Source organism: Sprattus sprattus (assembly GCF_963457725.1).
Source record: "Sprattus sprattus genome assembly, chromosome: 18".
NCBI classification, from domain to species: Eukaryota; Metazoa; Chordata; class Actinopteri; order Clupeiformes; family Clupeidae; genus Sprattus; species Sprattus sprattus.
In genome coordinates, this window is record NC_137916.1 from 14,107,064 (window position 1) to 14,128,375 (window position 21,312).

At 40.5% G+C, this 21,312-nt stretch overlaps 1 protein-coding gene across 2 annotated transcripts; it reads right to left on the minus strand.

Moving 5' to 3' along the window:
• Nucleotides 1–13,401: 13,401 nt before the first annotated feature.
• Nucleotides 13,402–19,124, minus strand: gpr146 (G protein-coupled receptor 146). Of its 2 annotated transcripts, none has more exons than XM_080857198.1 (3): nucleotides 18,990–19,124; nucleotides 15,215–15,326; nucleotides 13,402–14,822 (listed from the first exon to the last, which is right to left on the minus strand). In XM_080857198.1, the coding sequence occupies exon 3, from the start codon at nucleotides 14,778–14,780 to the stop codon at nucleotides 13,782–13,784; it is 999 nt and encodes a 332-aa protein (XP_080713324.1). In that variant the 5' UTR covers nucleotides 14,781–14,822; nucleotides 15,215–15,326; nucleotides 18,990–19,124; the 3' UTR covers nucleotides 13,402–13,781. The 2 variants fall into 2 exon arrangements, with proteins under 2 accessions (XP_080713324.1, XP_080713323.1); XM_080857197.1 differs by having other exon boundaries at nucleotides 13,402–14,825.
• Nucleotides 19,125–21,312: the final 2,188 nt, after the last annotated feature.

Genomic DNA, 21,312 nt, shown 5'->3' on the forward strand with positions numbered 1-21,312 from the left:
CAGCATCTGGTAAATACAGTGCCAGTGTATTCTCCCCTTCTGAAAGTCATCACCATTTTCTCAATAATAAAAGATACTTACAAATGTTTTTTCATGTTTTTTCATGTTTTCTCAGTATTATTATTGCAAGCATGTATTTTCTAGTATATTTCCAAATGCCAAATTACTTATTTGTCTGTTAACATTAAATTATAATAATTAATTAAAACACTTAAATATACTACATGCATAATTATTTACACGCCTGTGCTTTTGACTTCGAGATGGGAAGTTAATCATAGATGATACAGAGGTGTCACGTATTTGACCATAATTGATTATAATTATTTACACCTACTCATGACATACTAATAAGTGTTAAAGTAGAGTTATCTTCTGGATATAAACATAACCAAGGGTCATTAACCAGGTTTTGGAAATGTAAAGTTGAGGAAATGAAGACCGAAGAGACAAGTTGATTCAAATACGTAAGTGAAGGAACATACTCAAATAAAATATCCAAGTATTTAGATGTCCAATTGTGTAGCATTGGATCTACAAAAGTGGAGGTGCATCACATCAACCAGACGCTCTTTATAAATAGGATGTCCGCCCATGTGCCAGCCTGCTTCAAGTTCTCCACCATTATCTCTGTCCCCAAAAAGTTTAGGTACACAGGACTTAATAACTATAGACCTGTCGCACTGACTTTGGTGGTAATCATTGACCCACCCCTTAACCCCCTGCTGTTTACCTACAGAGCCTAGAGATCTGGTTGCGATCCTGTAGTATATGGACTATGCAGACAACTACGCCAGGATCTTGTTTGTAGACTTAAGCTCTGCATTCAACATTATCAACAGATGAGTGTGCCTGGCGCCATCTACAGATGGATCAAACAGCTACACCTCCAGTCATCAGTCCATCAAGCTCCTAACGTTGCCAGACAACACTACCCTCATAAGGCTCATCTCTGGTGGGGGTGAGTCTGCTTACAGGTGAGAGATTGACCATTTGGTGACCTGGTCAAAAGAACTTGGATCTCAATGCTCTAAAAACAGTACAGATGATTGTGGACAAGCTGCACCTGCCCCCATCACCCTCTCTGGCCCCCCACTGTGGAGTCTTTCTTTTTTTATAGGCACCATAATCTCCCAGGATCTAAAAATGAATGACCCCCAGGACCTCACAAAGAAGGCTTAGCAGATGCATTTTCTTGAGGCAGCCAAAGATATTTAACCTGCCAAAGGACATGATGGTGCACTGCTTCATTGCCGTCATTGAATCCATCATCACCTGCTCCATCACCATCTGGTACTGATGTAGTTTGCCATCACTTCAGGACCTGTGTGACTCCAGGACCTAGAAACAAGCAGGGAAGATTATGGCTAACCCCTCCCATCATGGACAGAAACTTTTTTTATAACTCCCGTTTGGCAAGAAGCTGCCGTCCATCAGAACCAAAACCTCACGCCAAGACAGCAGTCGGTCTCCTCAACAATGGCCCTGTCAAGCTAAAAAGGCACCGGATGCCTAAAAGAGCCCGGGTGATGTAATGTTGACTTTCGAACGACTCTTGAGTGACAATTGCTATGCCAACGCCAATACGTCACCCTAACGCGATTTACCTCAGAGCATCTTGCATTGTACTTTGCTACCTGAGACCAGCTTGCTTGTATTTGACCTACAATAAACCAACCAAAACAACCATGTGCTTGATGTTTGACTTTGGTAGGAAAGTGGTTGATTTGCTAGTTGGTTATAGTATCAAAGTAAGCACATTTCATTAGCTAGCTCGTGCTAGTGTAACGAGCTATCTTGTTAGCTTGAAGCTATTCATCTGTTGTTGTGCTTAAATTAAGAAAGTCCTTAATGTGTTGTGATTTTAAGACATATCTGACGGCACCCACAATTAAATTTGAACAAAACAGGGCATTGTTTGCACAACATTTTACTAAAGAACAATGGGGGCTTGCTAGCTTTGACATGCTAGCGGACATTGCTAACTTACAGGTTACCAGCAGGCAGGTGTAGCTAAAACTTTTTATTCGCTTAATATTGTGCCTAAACGGATACTATGTACCCCGACACTTTTTGGCTATCAGTCAGAGAGTCTCAAGAGTAGTTCGAAAGCCATCAGCTACGTTTTAGTCGCTTAATATTGTCGCACAAAAGGAGGAATTGCTATTAGCAATATAGATGCTAGCGCGCGAAACCTGTTGATGTGTGCTTACTTACAAAAGACCGGCAGCCAATATTAAGCGTGTAAAAAGTACCTGATGGCTTTCGAACAACTCTTGAGACTCTCTGACTGATAGCTAAAAAGTGTCCGGGTGCGTAGTGTCCGTTAAGGCACAATATTAAGCGACTAAAAAGTAGCTGATGGCTTTCGAACGACTCTGAGACTTAAAGCTAATAAGCGCCCGGCCTACGTGGTGACCGGATTACGTAATGCTAACGTTGGCATAGAAACTGTCACTCAAGAGGCGTTCGAAAGTCAACATTACGTCACCCGGGCTCTTTTTGGCATCCGGTGCCTTTTTAGCTTGACAGCCCCCCCAAAGACTGCTATTCAATGTGTCATATTGACGCATTCTTTTAAATTCATATCCATCTTCAGCCTAGTCTATGTACATTTGTAAGTTGGAATTCAGATTTCTTTTGTCTCTATATTTGTTTCTTTTATGGAAAATGTCTTTGTCTTGTCCTCTTAACACACATACAGTAACATATGTGTGCCACTCAACCCTCTGAAGAAGCCACTGTTTAAGAAGATCCATATCAAAGCATGTGTGGATGTTGCAGAGTGTGTGGGGAAAGATGGTCAGATGCGACCATAGTAGAGCTTTATGGCCAAAGCATTAGATGGGGTGTAGATCTTACACTCAATGCACACTCAAGAAAATGTACCTAAAGGATGTGAGTGTCTATACGTTCAGCTTTATTATGCGAATTAAAATTAACACTCGTAAATCACCGGAGGAGTTGTAGCTCTGGGTTCAAAGCTTTGGGCTGTCTAGGGCACTTAAATGGACACATGTAGTAAAATCACAACAAATTTCATGCTGATATGAATGAAACAGTTTCCATCAACCTCAGTCATTTTACCCTTTCCGAATCAGGAGTTAATCCACCCGCTTCTAATGAATACATCTGCTTGGAGCAGGCCAGGTAGAGAGGTAGAGATAAAAAATATATATATAGAATCGGAAACAGATAAATTCATACACGTATCAGGATAAACATGCTAGAATACATGTGGCAAATGTACACGATACATACATTATATGATGGTATATACATGAAACATGTACATGATACATAAAAGCATAACATGGTCTATACATGACACATACAAAATTGATAGTGGATATGCAATGAAACAGAAAACGATGTTGATAGTGGCAATTATTTACATTACGGGTAAATAGGCTATTACAGAGTATGTAGATGTATCATGAATTACAGAATCAGAATTAATGCATGACAGTGTGGTGGGGATTGGTAGGTGTAGGCACAGGGTTTCTGCAAGTAGATCAGGTGGACTACAACATCCCACAGAGCAGACAGTCTAGACTAGGAGGTGGACTACAGCAGCATCCCACAGAGCAGACAGTCTAGACTAGGAGGTGGACTACAGCAGCATCCCACAGAGCAGACAGTCTAGACAAGGAGTGGACGAAAAGAGACAAAGTGAGTGGAAACAATACAATTGTCTCAAGATGCTTTACAGAGCCCAGTGCCTGGACCCCCTTAGAGAAAGGACAATGGTGACAGGGGCAAGAAAAAATCAAGAAAGAAACCTTGAGCAGAACTGCGGCCCATCTGCTTGAAGCCGGTCGGGGAATGGGAATTTTGTTTATGTTTAGTTTTGATGAGTTATGTTTAGTTATAAACTCCTCAAAAAAAGTTCGGAAACTTTTCTTCAGTCGATTATCCCTCCCCTTTAATAATTCCAATTGGTATTGTATTGTATATCGTTGGAAAGCCTGATTAGTCACCTTTACAACGAGGTACAACTTGTTAGGATCGTGCATTCGTGGAATGAGCAACACAGCTAACCGTGTGGGTAGCGGCCCAATTTTTTTTGCCAAAATCCCCTGCAATATTCTTCTGTTGGTATTCACTCTTGTTTTGACAACAAGAGTGAATACCAACAGAAGAATATTGCAGGGGATTTTGGCAAACATTTTTGGGATGCTACCCTCACGGTTAGCTGTGTTGCTCATTCCATGAATGCACGATCCACATGCTACTGAGGTCCCTGACAGTGTAAAATGAATAAAGTGTAAAAATGGTCAATATGTTTTTTTTTTTCTTAATACTGTGGGAGAATCATCAAATCCACCAAGCAACTCAAAACAAGAGTGAATACCAACAGAAGAATATTGCAGGGGGTTTTGGCACATTTTTGTTTGGGCCACTACCCACACGGTTAGCTGTGTTGCTCATTCCACGATTGCAAGATCCTTACAGGTTGTACCTCGTTGTAAAGGTGACTAATCAGGCTTTCCAACGATACACAATACAATATCAATTGGTATTATTAAAGGGGACGGAAAATCGACTGAAGAAACGTTTCCAAACTTTTTTAAGGATTTTGGCAAAAAAAATGTTGGCCGCTACCCACACGGTTAGCTGTGTTGCTCATTCCACGAATGCACGATCCTTACAAATTGTACCTCGTTGTAAAGGTGACTAATCAGGCTTTCCAATGATATACAATACAATACCAATTGGTATTATTAAAGGGGAGGGATAATCGACTGAAGAAATGTTTCCGAACTTTTTTTGAGGAGTTTAGTTGGTCGGCATAGTGCATGTGAATTTATGTTATACAAGCATAGTAAGGGTGGCAGGATACAATAGCAGTGCAAAACTGTCTGGCAACAGCCACAACATGCACCACATGCTGTACCCGATATCCATTACGGCACTCCTTCAAGGTACAACATGCACTGTCTGTTGCCCAGTTTTATTGATTGACAGTTTTATCTGAGAAGAAGGAAGTGGTTAGTCATCAATGCTTTTAATGTCTTTCAGGCAAGCTTCTATCTAATGGTAGTTGTACAATTTCATCAGGTTTTATGGATAGGTAAAGTTGGGTGTCATCCCCATAGCAATGGAAATGAATGCCATGCTTACTTACAGTATAACAGCACTAGAATGTACAAAAAGACGAGCAAAGGGCCAAGCACAGAGCCTGGGCAACTCCATGTCTCTGGTGTGATTGGATGGCTCATTGTGAACATGAACAAACTGAAAACAGTCAGAAAGGTAAGACCTAAACAGTGATAGGGCACAGTCTTTGAAACCAACATGATGTTAAAATCTCGGAAGCAAAACTATGATGATATATAGTGTTGAAAGCAGCATTAAGGTCTAGAAGAACCAGTACTGAAATGCACCCATGATCAGATGAGATGTCATTCAAAACTTTGACAGAGACCGTTTTAGTTGCCTTTTCTCTAGTTTTCGAGAAGTTAAAGTGTACGAGTCTGGTCAGTGTAACATGGGGTGATTATTTTTTTTCGTTTTCTTATTCTCTTTCACAGGTGCAACAGTGTCAAGGGTTGAGCAAAGCACACTTGTGACATCATCTGTTAATAGGTTGATATGCAGTGGGAATGTGCGTATTCCACCTTCAGTGCCTGGAGTTTTAAATTACATGTTGAATGTAATTGGGTGATTATCTGAAAGGGCAGTATTTTGAGGTAGAATAGGATGGTGAATATCTAAACCATATGTTCATAAAAGGTCACAGATCCAGAAAACGGTATCAACAGCTTAACTACAGATATTCTTGGCAATGAAAGGTGAGACAATCAAGCAAGGTGTGATGGTCCTGCCATGGCTTAAAAGCTGAGGCTGATTAAGTGAGTGGGAGCAGGTGTGCAGGAACAGGCACTGGTGATTAGTCATTATGGGCTATTTTGTGTTTTGTATTTAGTTTTTGTGTTGTGTATTTTGAGACATAAAAAGAACTCAATCTAGTGTAGAATATGTCTGTAACGTTATAAAACCTGAAGAAGGTGAAAGGGGTTTACAGACTTTTCCGGCTTGACTGTATGTCTTTTTTTATGTGAATTACACCTTAACCAGAAGGGGGTGCTAGTTGTAGCCAACACTGCCAGGTCAACAGAAAACCCATATTTGAATTGTTCAGCAAGTCTGTCAAGTTTGCTGCTAATACTAAATCAAGTTTATTTAAAGTATTAAATAGTTGACCATTCAACAGCCAGGGTCATAATTACTTTAAAAAGCAGAAGCACTAAATAGATCCAAATATCGAAGCTCCGACAAGACTAAAGGTATAAACAGCGTTTGCAGCACAACCACAGAACCTGGCTAATTCAAATAATCCATCAATAGCTCCATCAGAATACAGAAAGCACCAGCGCAGTTCATTACAATTCAATTGTCAGTAAAGAATAGTAGTTTTAAGAGAAATAGATAGCAATAGTGCCCTATAAGACCATGGGGATATAACCCACTCATGAGATAGATGGGGATATAACCCACTCATGGGACCTTGGGGATATAGTCCACTCATGAGATAGGTGAGCATTTTATGGTGATAAGACGGGATCTAATCGATTTGGAAGTGACAGAACTAAGAGGGTTCTGCTCCAAAGAGGATTAAACGAGCTGGAAATGCTATTGAAGTAAGTTTATTTCTGTGGTCTGATGTGTTTTGCATTGCTGCCACACATTCCAGTGTGTTTGCATTTATTTACCTGCTCTATCGATCAAATAAATATGATCCACTGACAAGGTATGTTTGTAATGTTTTTTATAAGCATATCATCAAGACATAACAGTAACTTGAATTCTTAATCTAAATGAACGTCTAATTACTCTTCCTTTTTCCTCCCCAGTGTATCTTCCCCACAGGACAAGGCTGTAAAAACACTGGACTACTGAATGGCGTGTTGATGGCTTGCATGCATGAGAATGCTGAAGTTATAAAAGCGAGTTTCAGGTCTTTGCTTGTTTGTGAATATGTCTAATGTCCTAAACTTAAACCATACATGTGTTCAATGTACTGTCCCAGGTTGCATAATAAATCAAATGTTTTTTTCTCCTTGTCTCAAGACCTACTATGAAAGCATTATGATATTTTCCCCAGTTATTCTTATGCTTTTTCCAGATTTTATGTTTTCATTGGTCTAATTTCTCTTTGCCCCATGCTTTGCATATGCATAGGACCATGGCTTGATGTCTACAATAAAAGGAAGAGGCTACCCTATGGAGGACCACAATAGCAGATCTGATGTTAAATGAGTAGGACTACATCTTGGATTGAAGGCCATTGTGAATCGCCTGGCCTCCAGCCCATACTACAGGATAGTCTACACTGTGAGGGGAGCTACAGAAAATACTGGATGCATATGCGGAATGATATGAAAGATGTGAATTAGAAGCACAAAACCCGTTGTCAATGACAGCGGTCATTATCTTTTCGCAGCGGTCATTAGCAAGAAATATCGGACCTGCAAACATTGGGATGGCCCATTCAAATCAACGGTACTTTTTTGAAACATTCTGAAGAAGCCGTACAATAATAAGCGGGATAAAATGAATTACACAAATGTTTTTATGAGCAATTAATGAAGTAAGGGATAATATATTTTCCCGTCGGTAATTATCCAAAAATAAATCCCTTCAGGACGAAACAACACCCCTCCGCTGCGCGTAGGGGTGCTGTTCGCCCCGTCGGGATTCTTTTTTGGATAATGACCTCCGCACAATACGTTATCCCTTACTTCATGAATTGCTCATAAAAACATTTGTGTAATTAATTTTGTTTGTCAGATAATCAAAATAACCTATGTAAGAACACAACACCAACAGCAATAATGATAATAAATATATTCGTAATAATAATAATAATAATTATAAACATCTAATCATGTCTGAGGACACATGCAGGACCAATTGGGGAGAGGAAGACATTGCGCCACCAATCCAAGGTTAGACTTTTGATCAATTGTAGAATACCTGGCCCAAAGGTAGAAATGTTACCTTGAAAGCACCCCCAAGGGATTATTCACCATGGCAACTAATGGCTCAAGGCAAACCCCCAAATCTGGTACATATCTGGTAAGATCTGGGGTTGTGTGACAGGGCAGTACACTCCCAGACGCACCCAGTTGTCTGTGGAGAATCTGGGAGTTCACAGGAGTGAAGGAGTCCCGGATACACCTCTTTTAGCGCAGTGCACCTGTCACAAACTTCACACAAATAATTTGCACCAGGGGGATATCCAGGGTATTGCTACTTATAGGCAGTCCCTGTGTCACCTTGCACTAGGCGCAGATTAGGACCCGTCACAACCACCATGCATTTATGAGTAATAATGATCATTTCAGCAGGAGGACCTTTTGAAGCTTGTCATTACCCAGATAACAACTGGCATTTTAATAGAACAACTATTTAAAAGCACAGATACTACATACATCACAGAACAGACTCTGGACCGCAATGGCGGTGGCACTGACCAGTCTACACAGGCCATGCTGTAGGCATTGACCAGTCATGGAACTTCATGATGCTTGGGTTGGAGCCTAAAGCCAGAAAACACTAATTTAATCTGTAATTTATCTGTGATCACTTGTTTTAGTCTGCATGGATTCCTCTATGAAAGACGGAGACAACACCACATGCACAATTTAGCAATATGGCCCGTGCTTCATCTCTCCCAGGGACTTTATTTCCTACCATAAATGGTAATAACCTCAGCGCAGTGGGATTTTCTTGACGATTCCCACCAATGCTTAGTTTAGCTGCAAAATGATTTTGGATCAGAGTGCTTATAAGGAAATGTAAGATGTTTTCGTGTTTTGGCATACAAGTTAAATACTACTGTTGAATCATTTCATGGATGCACAAGACCAACTCAACAGGCTCAATATCTTCAAACATATTGTGCAGTACACCAGGTGGGAAACCAGAAATGAGATGAGATCAGTCTATCAGTGACATTCTTCTTAATGAATAAGTGGAAACTATAATGTATTAATCTGCAGTGTCTTTGTCCATACTACTGTGGAAGGTGTGGAGCTGTCCACTGCTAAGGAACACATTTGTGAGAAATAACTACCCTGGTATGCTGGTGAAATGAACTGTACATTCCAGTGGACACAGAGCAGTGTATGCTCCAATACTATACATGCTTCAAAAAATGTTTAAAATCACTGATCTTCTTGATAAAATTGAAGAAGCCATATGACCTCCTGGAATGGACATGTCTCATGAAAATAGAACTTATTTCACAGAAAATCAGTTATTGTCAGCAGCAGGATACCTGAATTGATCACTGATTTTGGATGTGGATGGCAGGATTGAGCAATGATTGAAAAGTGTTTGCAAAAACACTAGGACAAATATCTGTGAAACATTTGACACTAATCAGTCACCTACCTTTACAGGTATTATGTGAAATATATGCTGCTGTCTCTAAGCCCACTATATAAACCCACCCTAAACTAATTTGTTGGAATGTAGGAGTATTATTAATGTATCAACATGTATTTCTTTATACTGTATGATTTGCTTTTTAAAATGTTAAAAGATGAGGAGCAAGGCATAAATGTCTCAACTGAATAGCACAATCTTTGCTGGTTGGACTTGACAATCTGTTTTAAACAGACTAATTATTTAACTTCTGTGTCAGAAGTATTAGCGTCATAACCCGCCATTTTAAGGTCATAAAAATGTAAGTTACCCAAAAACGTTTTTAATGCATGGACAATTGATGCAACAAGACAATCTTTGAGCATTCGCATTTTGTACGTTAACTGCAAACACATACATTTTATACATAAAATAATGTAAAACAATATCCCAAATGGCCAATATTACAGTTTTTCACTGTTGCTAAAACCCGATTTTCAAAACAATAACGGCTTTCTCAAAACTGCACACAGAAAACTGAAAACCTCACACACAAAATGATAAACCTGACACTCCCTTTGCAAGATGACTCTTTGCTATCAAATCTCTTAACTGTTCACAAAATGGAACTCGTGTTTTCATTTGGTACACACAACCATATTTTCAAAACACACACGCATACATTCATTTAGTACACACAACTAAGCATTAGCTGCACACTACCAAGCATTTACAGCACACAGAAGTGCAAAATTGAAAACACAATCATCGAATCACACCATATGAATGACAATGACTCATTGAGCCATTTCTCCTTCTGTAAAATGTATCAGTGTAGGCCTACATTTTTCATAGTCAAACATAAAACAGCAATACCGTTGTTCTTACAAACCATATTTACAATTTCAGTCTCCTGTCCCACCAAACACTAGATTGTATTGACATAATATTGTATACAAAATGCTTACAGTTTTTCTCAATTGCTTCCACACATTTTTTTAAAGCATGCCTCGTTTTCTCAAAACTCTAAACACAAATCCCAAAACAACTAACAAAAAATGCAAAACCCTTTATATCTCCTGGAAAATGCTACTTATATTATATATATATATAAAAATATTGAAAGTGTGTTTTCTTCCTCCACAGTGTGGTTCTCTTTCAGTCCTGCAAAATACAAATACTGTGAGCACACTATATTCTATTGATATGCAGTATTACAGTACACAAGGCAAACAGTACTTGTTCTCCATCCTGAAGGTTCTAATGAAAAACCATGAAAAACTCAGTAGAGATGACCATTCTCCTTCTTCTTTCTCCTCCTCCTTCTTCACCTTGTCCTCATTCTCTTCGTCCTCCTTGTCCTCCTCTTCCTTCTCTCTGTCCTCCTACTCCTCAACCTCCTACTCTTCCTCATTCTTGTCCTCCTCTTCCTCCTCCTCTCACTCTTACCCCTCTCCTTCTCTGGTTGTCGATCTTTTCAAAGTTTTCAATCGTTTACCAAACAAAACAGAGGCTCAAGACACTTTTATGGTGCAGTCCTCACTGCAAATTGGTCAAAAGACCTGAAAGTTTAGAGATTTGACTATTTGTGTCTTGCAGGTTGATGCTTTGAGATTTTACTTGAGAAATGTGTGCAACAACAGAACTTTGTGTACAGTTTTTTGACAACAACGTGATGTGTAATTGACATCAGTGTGTTCACAAGGAAAATCAGAGTCTAATGCAGATAAGGGAGTCTTAAGTATTTCCCACTTGGGGCGAGCGATTGATACATGACGTGAAGGTTGTGCAGATTGTGCCGATTTTCGCTTTTTACTTCTTAGCAATAGTGAAAAACTGTAAGGTCAGGCTTTAGGCCAAATGTAATATGCTAGCATGTCGCAACCCCTAATTGTTACTGTTACTAGACCTGTTTTAACAGTAACAGACAGCTAAGAGTGCCAACTTTCTGAAATATCTCTGGTGACTGGTCATCACTCACTTGAACCAATCTAGTTATATTTACCAGTCTATTTTTACAATGGGAATTGTGAGCAATGTTTACTGTCTTGGGGACTTGAAGACAAGTGCCTCTTAACTATTTTACTTGTGTGCAAAGCTGTAAACCTCCCTCTTCAGTAAGTGCAGTCTCATCTACAGTGGTGAGCAGGCCAATGCTAATGATCTCAGCAAGTGGAAGCAATTTATTGCAGCGCTGCAACACATTAATCTTCTCAGCAATCCAACTGATGAATGACCCTGGCCAGCCGTCCTGGCAAATTCTGTACTCCCTTAGGTATGCTGAGACTGTCCCCGTTCATCTAAGCGATGCACACTCATTTCCTGCAACATTGAGGTGTCTGTCTGAAGGAATTCCTGGTCACATCTCCACATTTAACATTTAGTAGATTCTGATATTTGAGAAATTCATCCTGGAGAATTACGATTTCAGTAAAGATTTAAAAGTGTATTTCCTGGGTAAATGCCTGAATGGTTATGATCTAAAAGATGCAAGCTGTGGCTATTTGGGAAGTTGTTTCAGACCCTTTTTTGTTCTTCCATCACTGACAACATGAAAACTGGTTCACATCTTTATGGCGTCATCAGCATGGAGAATACGAGCAAACAGCAAGTATGTGAAAAAAAATGACATCCTAAAATCCAATAATGCATTCTTACTATACATTCGAACTTTCCCATGCTGGATTGCATACCTTTCCAGACTTGTCTCCAACTTCAACCTCATCCTGAACTGATTTTCTAACTCTTTGAAGTTCAGTGTGAACCCCTTACATGTTGATCAGAAGTTACACATGAAAAGTAGATGTGTAAAAGGGGCAATAATATGGGCAAGAGTGGAACCCACTCTGACTAATTAAAGTTATTCTGTGAGTGGGTGGATGACACAATGATCAGGATTTTATGTAAGGGATAACGGCCGACGAGCTGTGCAGTTCTACAAAGTTAATGGACGCTGCGGGGCCAAGAACTCCACGACGCGCAGCGGATATTGACTCTGCTATCGTAGCCACCGTAGCCATTATGTCCGCCATTGATTTCGATATAAAACGAAAAGCTCTGCCCTTCCTCTACGTAGACAAGATGGCGGCCGTTGAGGGAGGAAAGTGTACCTGGTTCCACACTCAGCGTTTTGACCGATCGAAATCGGAACACCCTACATACTCAAACTAAGCATCGTAGGTACGGAGGGTATGGATAGTGATCAGCCCGCCGGTCAGTATCGGAACATAAATCCTACCAGTCAGAGTCAGAACATGAATCCCAACGAATCTCAATGTCTGACCTTAAATGTTTGACCTCCTTAATGGCCATAGATTTTTAAATCTATATTTACTGAAAAGACCACAACAAAATAATACCCTAGTGTGTATTATAGTTTATTTTGAAGTATATCTGATTCATCATGGGGACAATAAAGTGGAGACATTAAAACAAAAGCAAGTATGTTTATGCAAAATTAATACTGTCATTCTGACACTGCTTATTTTCCAGGACACCTCTCGTCACATATACTATACACATACAATGCAATATACTGGCATATGCACATCAATATAATTGGATCTCATGTTGAACCCTCTGACTCTCTAGTCCCCCCCCCCCCCACACACACACACACACACACATTCATTCATTGAAGAATGACACCTAGAGCCAAACATACAGTGGAGTGAAGGCTACCTTTCAACCTCTTTATCAGGGGAACAACTCACGCAATTGATTATATTAAGGTATTCATTCATAACAATAGACAAAATCCCATCCATATTCACAAAAAGCTATACAAAAAAACCACAACATTTGTTACTAGACAGCTCCTGCTTAAAAACAGTATCCACAGGCTTTTTGATTTTGTGAATTTCCATTTCTACTTTTGAAACTGATAGCTTATGGATTGACACACACAAATGTACAGAAATGAAAAAATAAGAAACAATTTGTCTAATCTCATGTGATTTCAGCATTTGATAAATCCTCCTAAAAAGCCACAAACTCCCCATGTGTCTCAAACAGAGGCAGGGAGCGAGAGCTGAGCAGCACGGTCCTTGCCAACACGCAGAGGTGCGACTCTCCTGTCTCGCTAGACTAGACCCTTCTTCGTTTTAGGATATTGAACTGTAATGCCCTTCTACTTTAGGAATGAGGTATATCTATTGTCTTTTCAAGAGCAACAGGTAGACATGGTAAACATGTAAATGATTCTAAGTGCCTCTGAAATGTTACAAAGTTGGATGTGAAGTTAATTAGTTAACAGCTTTGTTAAGATGGGAGGATTGGATATCATCTACTTAAAGGGACCAGTACTAAAAATATCCAATGTCAATATATTTTCTGAAAGTCAAAATGGTACAAAGATGTGGTGGCTTCCCATATCAAAGTTCTGCTGTCCCTGAAAGGTCAGGGGCTCATGTGATGGCCTGCTGTGCCAGTGACTGTTCATGTGGGCAGGCCTGCTCTCTACAAATCAGTTGCTTTAGCAGCTCCTTTAGTTTTTGCGAGAAGTTCTTGTTCATCCGCTTATATACCAGAGGAATAGCAAAGCTGCTGGAGAAGGCCAACAGCATTGACATACACCTTAGAAAGGAATGTGTGCTGCTGTTCTGTCTGCTGAACTCCCTCCCTGGGGTCAGCATTGTGTGGAAAAGCAAGATCATGTAGTACGGAGTCCAGAGCAGGATTTGGATGCAAACCGAAGCCAGTAAAAGACTGTGAATCGAGGGGTCCAACCGGGCTGAGTCCAGGTCCAGTGGAGTAGACTCCTTTCTGATGCGGAGAATGAGAACCAAGGCATACAGAACAGCCATGACTGGCACCACATAACCAATAAACAACATGATGGTGTCAGCTGCCTCCTTATTTTGCATCTTAGAACACTCGATAATTTTGGTGGACACATGGTTGCACACGTAGAATAGTAGCGAGGAGAAGCTGGTGAGTACAGCGCCACCCCAGATGAACCCACACACATGCTTAGTGTTGTATACACTAGACATGTATGTCCGTGGGAGCGCCCTCTCTATGTAGTAGTCCAAGCTCAGCAGTGTGGTAGAGTACATGATAACAAGGGAGGATATGTTGAAGAGGATGAGGAGAGTGATATAGATCTCATTGTTGTGCTCCCACAAGGGCCACTGGGTAAAGCTAGGCCCCAGAAGTTCCACTGGAGCAACAAGGTTTAGCATCAGACCAGCTATGGCAATATTCACAAAGTACACATCTGGCATAGTCATGGTCATCTTATTAGAGAGGTTGACCACCACCAGTAAGGTGTTGTAGCAGAGCCCCACCGGAAAGCAGACGATGAGGTAGATGAGGGAGAAGATGGAGATGGCAAAGCCCAAGTCTTGACAAAGACGATAGTCCACACTGTCTAGTGTTTCATTGTGGGCCATGCAGCTCCACATGGTGGGGACTCAGAGATGAGGATTAGCTTCAGTTGGATGGGTCTGCTGGAAAGAAAAAGGGCAGAATGAATTGGAAGCCAGTGATTTTTTTGTCTCCACGTTGCCTTTTTGTGCCTATCCTAAAGACCTGACACTTCACCTGTAAAGCCTGTATTGAAACCCTCCTGGTCTGTGTCCTATCCATGAATCCTAGCTGGCTTAAAGGGATATTTTGGTGATACATTAGGCAACACTATGTTGTCAACGTTGCTGATATTTCAATGATGCTCTTAATAGATGTTTCTCCGGTGTGGGTTTGTCTATTTTGAGGAACTTCATGATGCTTCAATGAAGAAAACAATATTATCGTTTATAAATAACTTAACATTAGAACATGTCCTTATAAAAGGAGTAATGCTCAAGTGTCAAAATGCAAATTGAACAGTGAAAGGTACCTGAAAGTGAGCTATCATCCCCTCCATCACAGGCTGCTGGAAGCCAACTGGACTCACGAGTCCTCAGCCTCTTGACAATTTACATCTTTGGAGCTTGTGTTCCTCAACCGGCCTTCAAAGAGGGAAACAAAAGTAACAGGTTGTCCTGGAGATCAATATTCCGTCTTCATATTAATCTGTAGTTGGGTTTCCAGACAACTGCATAGCATATTTTAGGCACGTCCATAAAAGTTTGGCTAAAGGAAATGTGCTACCAGCATCTAAAAAATACAGTGAAAATGTGAGGTTTAAAGTGTGGTTAATGAAATGGTTGCCTCTTGTCTCAATCTGGTTTCCAAGGGCAACCTGGTGCTCATCCTACTGCAAGACTGCAAGTTTTAGCTTCTTGGCAGAGGCAGCCAGATTGTGATTTTAAATCCCCTGGTACTTCCTGGAATCCATAATGCCTGTATGTGTATGTGAACAATACTGCCAGGGCCTTTGGAGGAGAAACAGCCCCAAAGCATCACAGATCATCCCCCATATTTTACACTTGGTATTAGGTGCCTTATTTATTGCTACGGCACAGTCATCCAGTCATTCCAGTAGCATCTGGACCGAGTCCTGCGATATACACTGCACTGTAATAAAGACATCACTGCATCCACGGACACTTTTCTCTTCACAACATTGGAAAAACCCTTCCCTCAAGGACTGTTAACTTCCAGTGTAACTGGGTATTAAGCCATCCTATCGTACTCACTACCCGGCTAGGCATATGACTGTTATACCTTTACCATTTGTACATGCATTAGATAGTTAGCTTTAACACACCATCCCAGGGTTATTGTTTGTGAAGCACATAAGGCCTTACATACCTTACTAACCATTTCACTTTTCTAACTTGGCACCTTAATCATACAGATTACACATACATTTGTATTCACATAGCTGCACACGCGAAGGGAACACTCAAACTTCTCGCTTCACATAGACTCGTCCTTTATTCACACACACACACACAAACACACACACATTCTCTCTGGCGCACACCCGACAGCACACACTCGAGCACACAAGCTCACACACACACACACACACACACTTCAATTCATTAGTTAGTAAAATTTAGTTTGATTATATATTGTGTGTTTTTACCTCTGATCTTTGTGTAAATACATACTTTGATTATATATGCTGGTCTATGTTACACAAAAATGAATCCTGCCAAATTCTTCTATTAAGAACTCCAAAGACCTTCAACCTTGCTATTAATAAGGTACCTTTGGTTGTAGTAGTTATTAATTTTATTATTAATCAGAGTTCCAAATTGATAGTTTAAATATATTTTATGAGACTGATATATTGCACTGAGACTGATCTATGGCTGATCTTTATTTTGACCACTGTGGAGGACACTACACTTAGTGTGGCTCCCCCTGTATTCAGCTTGACTGATCTGCTGTTTTGTTGAATTGCTCATGCCTGTTAGAATAGTGCCAGTGTTGTCTTTGTGGCCCTTGTGAAGATAGTATTACTATTTATGCACAATTGCACCCTCATTTATTCTGTTGACAAATGAAACAGTCCCACGTTGTCTGTGGAACAAGACTGTTGACGAGGCTAAAGACAAACAGTACTTGTAATGGCCCACTAGACCTAATAAGCATTAGGAGCAGGACAAAAATTGGAGTTAATTAAAGTAGTGAGTTCCCCTGGCTTGACCGATATGACATGGCACGCTGAACTTTTGATTTCATGACAGGCAGGTAGGTGTCAAATAGCACAGCTTTGTGGTCTGAGATGGGTAGTTCAGTGGCACTGAGACTGTAAGGTGTAACACCAGTGCAGCAGACCAGATCTAAAATATGGCCTTAGTGTGGGTTAAAAGGACACATATTGGGTCACGCCAAAGCAGTCAAACAAGGGCATTAAGTCTTTAGTAGATCGGTTGGAGGAATTTTCCAAATGTAGGTTAACATCTTCGATCAGGATGACATTAAGACATAGCACTCAGTAGTATAGTTGGTCTATACAGTACCACAACAACACTGGGTGTAGGCTCACAGAGTTTGACAGCCAGCACTTCAAAGGAAGATTGATCAGGCATACAGCAGTGCAGGACCGCCTCCCCCTCTCCCAGAAGGACTGGATTTACAGATTATAACAAATCCCAGCGGGGCTGCTTGATTAGAATGTAGAGACCTTAATGTTGCACTAATTTGACAAACTGACGTTTATGGTAGCTGATGTAAGGCTAAATAAGAGAGAATATTACACAAAAGTAGTGCCCAGGTTGTACTTAGCCAATGTAATGAGCTCGTGTGGTGAAATACATTAATTTGCATGTATTTTTGTCACCAGGATATAAATAATAGACATGAAGTGGGCTCTTATTGAATGAAGAGGGGATCCACTGTTCAAAATCATAAAACCATGGGAAATCCTCTGCGAATCTGTTGATGTCTGTGATGAACAAGGGCTTGTATATTAATTTTAATAAGTAAGGGTTTGTGGCAGTAATTGAGGGTGAGACATAATTTTTTTATCCCTAATGACCATTTTCTTAAAGATGCACGCACATGAAGTACATAACCACCCACAAAGAAAGATTGTCAATTGTCTATCAATTCCCTTATCGTTGTGGTTTGGGGAGCTGTTTGCCCACGTCTCTTTTTTTTGTTTACAGCTAAGCTGCTTGATTGTCTGGGCAGAACCGAACAGCAAAGTCTGCGGTGGCTTATTACAGTCTGAGGGTTTATTGCCTCACTCCCCTCCACTGTAACTTTGATGAATTATACGTTTTCTGAAATTGTGTATGTGTGAAATACACTGCATTACATTAATGCAAATTATAATTATAATTTTTTTTAAACCTTCACTTCTGGCCTTGACTAAACCTTTGCTTCTGTCACTACCTATATTGAAAACATGAAAATCTAACTTGATCATACATATCAATATCCACACTTAACATGGCAAACACTCCACACTTAACTTGCAAACACATTTGTTGACATGCTTAATAAGCCCCCTTGTACGCCTAAGCATATACATTTTTTTTTTTTAATACAGTTATTGAACTGATTGGTAAATATTGTTATTCATGAATTTGTCAGAAGAACCTGGAGCACTTCCAGAACACGAATCTGATGAAGACAGTGACTGAGCTCTTTCTGTCTCTCTCTTTCTTTAATTCACCTACCCTTCCAATACGTTGAAAGAACTAAACACTGAGAATCTTGAGATTGCTATGTCTTGCGATAGACATGAATGTTTTATGGTATAAACATGTTTTGGTATTTCAAGATAAAAATTGAAAAACATTACTCTAGGTTGGTCCCCTTAAGGTTCCTGCAACGTAACCAAAACGTTATGGCAACGAAGTGCAGAGCTCTAGAGGGAACGTACAATTTCGAGCTTGGTTAAAATGTACCTTAGTAAATAACTGCTTTAACAGTTTTGTTTTTTATTCGATGTAATGAGAATAATAAGTAGCCTATGCATCTCAATTAATGTACCCTTTTTCTCTCAAAACACAATCACACCCGCCCATCCCCTCCACGCACCTGACGGCTGACAAGTTTGCTAGTTTTATGCTGTTTTAGGGAGCCAGGCCAACTTATAACTTGCTAGCTAACCTAACGTTCAAAGCCCTGAGTCAGAGGTTGCTCAATGATACTAACTTCCTAACCGAATACTTCATTTAGCACAGTGAAATCCAGCACATGTTTACTTGTGACATATGCTTAAAGCCAGGCTAACTATGGAAACAACAAAGTTATCGTAAACTCACCAGGCATGTATTTCTTGGCATCCGCACAGATAATTTCGAGCGTTGAAAAGTTACAAACATTTCCCCCTATATTTCGAAAATAAATAACTTTTCGTTATTCACAGGGCAGGGGAGAAACGTTTTAAGAAACAGTCTTTTACAGCGTAGGCAACAGTAAATCTAAATCCTTTAAATAATGTTTGAATTTGAACTTCCGAGAAGAGGGCGACGACACAGCTAGAACCTACTATGCGAATCTTAGAGAACAACAGTACACACGTGACCCTCCCCCACCATTGCCGTCATGAGTTCGGTGGGGCTTGACTAGACCTCCGGGCAACCATTGGACCAAACAAAAAGACAGGAAGTCTGCCATCCAGCGACACGCCTGCTCACACAGGAAAAAACACACACTATTAGAGGCCCCTGCAAGGGAGTTGCTCACATTGCCGCAGCTTGCGACGTACTTGCCCGTACAGTGATACTGGAACTTAAACGTTAGCGCTTAAGTAGGTATGCAGAAATAAACCATATCAGTTTAACAATATAGGTTATTAACTGGTCGCTGTAGCCTATCTGAAATTCAACCAAAAGCATGCATGCAAAAGGGTGCATTTTCAAACATGTGAAAATAATTTCTTCTTACACTGAATCGAGAACAAACGTTCCTACTCAATTTTTGGTACATAATCTCAATATTTTCACACGACTTCAACTTAAAGAATATTTCCAAACAAAACTGTGGAGCCCAGTAGCAACTAACTGCCTATGTATGTAAAAGCAAGATATCACAAATGCAGATAATTTGGTTAAATGATTAAGCAATTGTTTGTCATGAGCCACCGTACTATATTTGTATTAGCCAATCAGGATGCTCGGTGGTCAAGTTCATGTTTGCTCGTTATCTCTACATCGCTCTCAGTTACCAGTGGTCTGGATTAAATACAGTCGCTTATAACCGGTGTGATCCTTGACTCATACCAACACAGAAACACAATTTTACATGGTGTCAGACGCGGGATACCAACTTCTCGCCAGTGGATATTTTTTTCTACTAGCATAGCAATTGGCAGTTGAGGATTCTTTTAACGAGATGGATGGATTTCGCAGACCCGACCCCCTCACTTTCGATGAGAATATCGCAGAGAATTGGCGGATTTTTGAGAGGGAGTACGAAATTTGTATTGCCGCTGCACATTCCGACAAATCAGCAAAGACCAAGGCATATATCTGATGGAACTGGAATTATTGTTATTATTATAGGTAAAGATGTACTGCGCTGTATCTACAACCATCTAATAGAATATTAATAAAGCACGCTAAAGTTGAAGAATGGACCGGAGGCAGAGTCAGTTTCAGTTTGGTTTGTATTTCAGCATGGAGACCCCTCTCGCTGTTGGTTCAAGAACGGTCTAACCTGGTAGCAGTATGCAATGGCATTTATACAATTCAGGTTACAGTACAAAGGGAGAGGGCCACACCCTTTTAGGTGAGAGAAGGGGGGGTGGGGGTTACAGTCAGAGGTTCACCTATGGGGGGATGATGCCAGGACACAAGGCCTCTAGCAGGAAGAGGGGGAGGGGAGGGTCACATGTCATTTGCATTGGATCTCAGTGAGAGACAGACCTAGTACACAATCAGAGTGAGTTGTAGATACAGAGCAGTACATCTTTACCTATAATAATAACAATAATTCCAGTTCCATCATATCCTTCTCAACGTTGCTGGACCAGAGGCCATCGAAAGAGAGCGTTCCTTTGTCTATGCTGCTGAGGTGCGCGTGCCTGGAGCCGATGGTGGAATCGTTACCCCAGCTGAATCTCGAGAAGACCCGGGCCCTGTTCCGAAGCGCTTAAAAAGCCTCCTTCCTTCCTTCCTATTCAGAGAGCAAGGACGGTCCCAATGTTCCTAAACCTTCAGTTCCGCTTTAGTCAGAGACCTTGAAATACGTCACATAACAGTCGTTTTTCAAGAGATTTATTACCCATAACGCTTTTCATTTTATTTTGAAAACAATGGCGGACATAATGGTTACGGTGAGTCAGTAGACCACAAGGCTACAGATCGTAAATATAAATATCAGCAGTAATTAAACAACTGTACTGATATTTAATGTACTACTAACATGCCATTCTCAAATTAAAGCCAGTGACATGAGTATTTTGGTGGTTTTTAACAATGTATACCGACAGTTAGCATACCTAGCTAGCCTAGCTTGGTAGCATTACCATTGGTTCTGAATGGCAGTTATGCTAAGCCGCTGGCTATCCCCCCAGCCGGGAATGTAGTTAGACCGACGAATAGGCACTAAATTGGGACACTTTTCGTTTGGCGAGCGGGGGCA

Excerpts from the sequence above, each read along its gene's own strand:
- gpr146 (XM_080857198.1), bottom strand. The coding sequence starts at position 14,780 with ATGTGGAGCTGCATGGCCCACAATGAAACACTAGACAGTGTGGACTAT.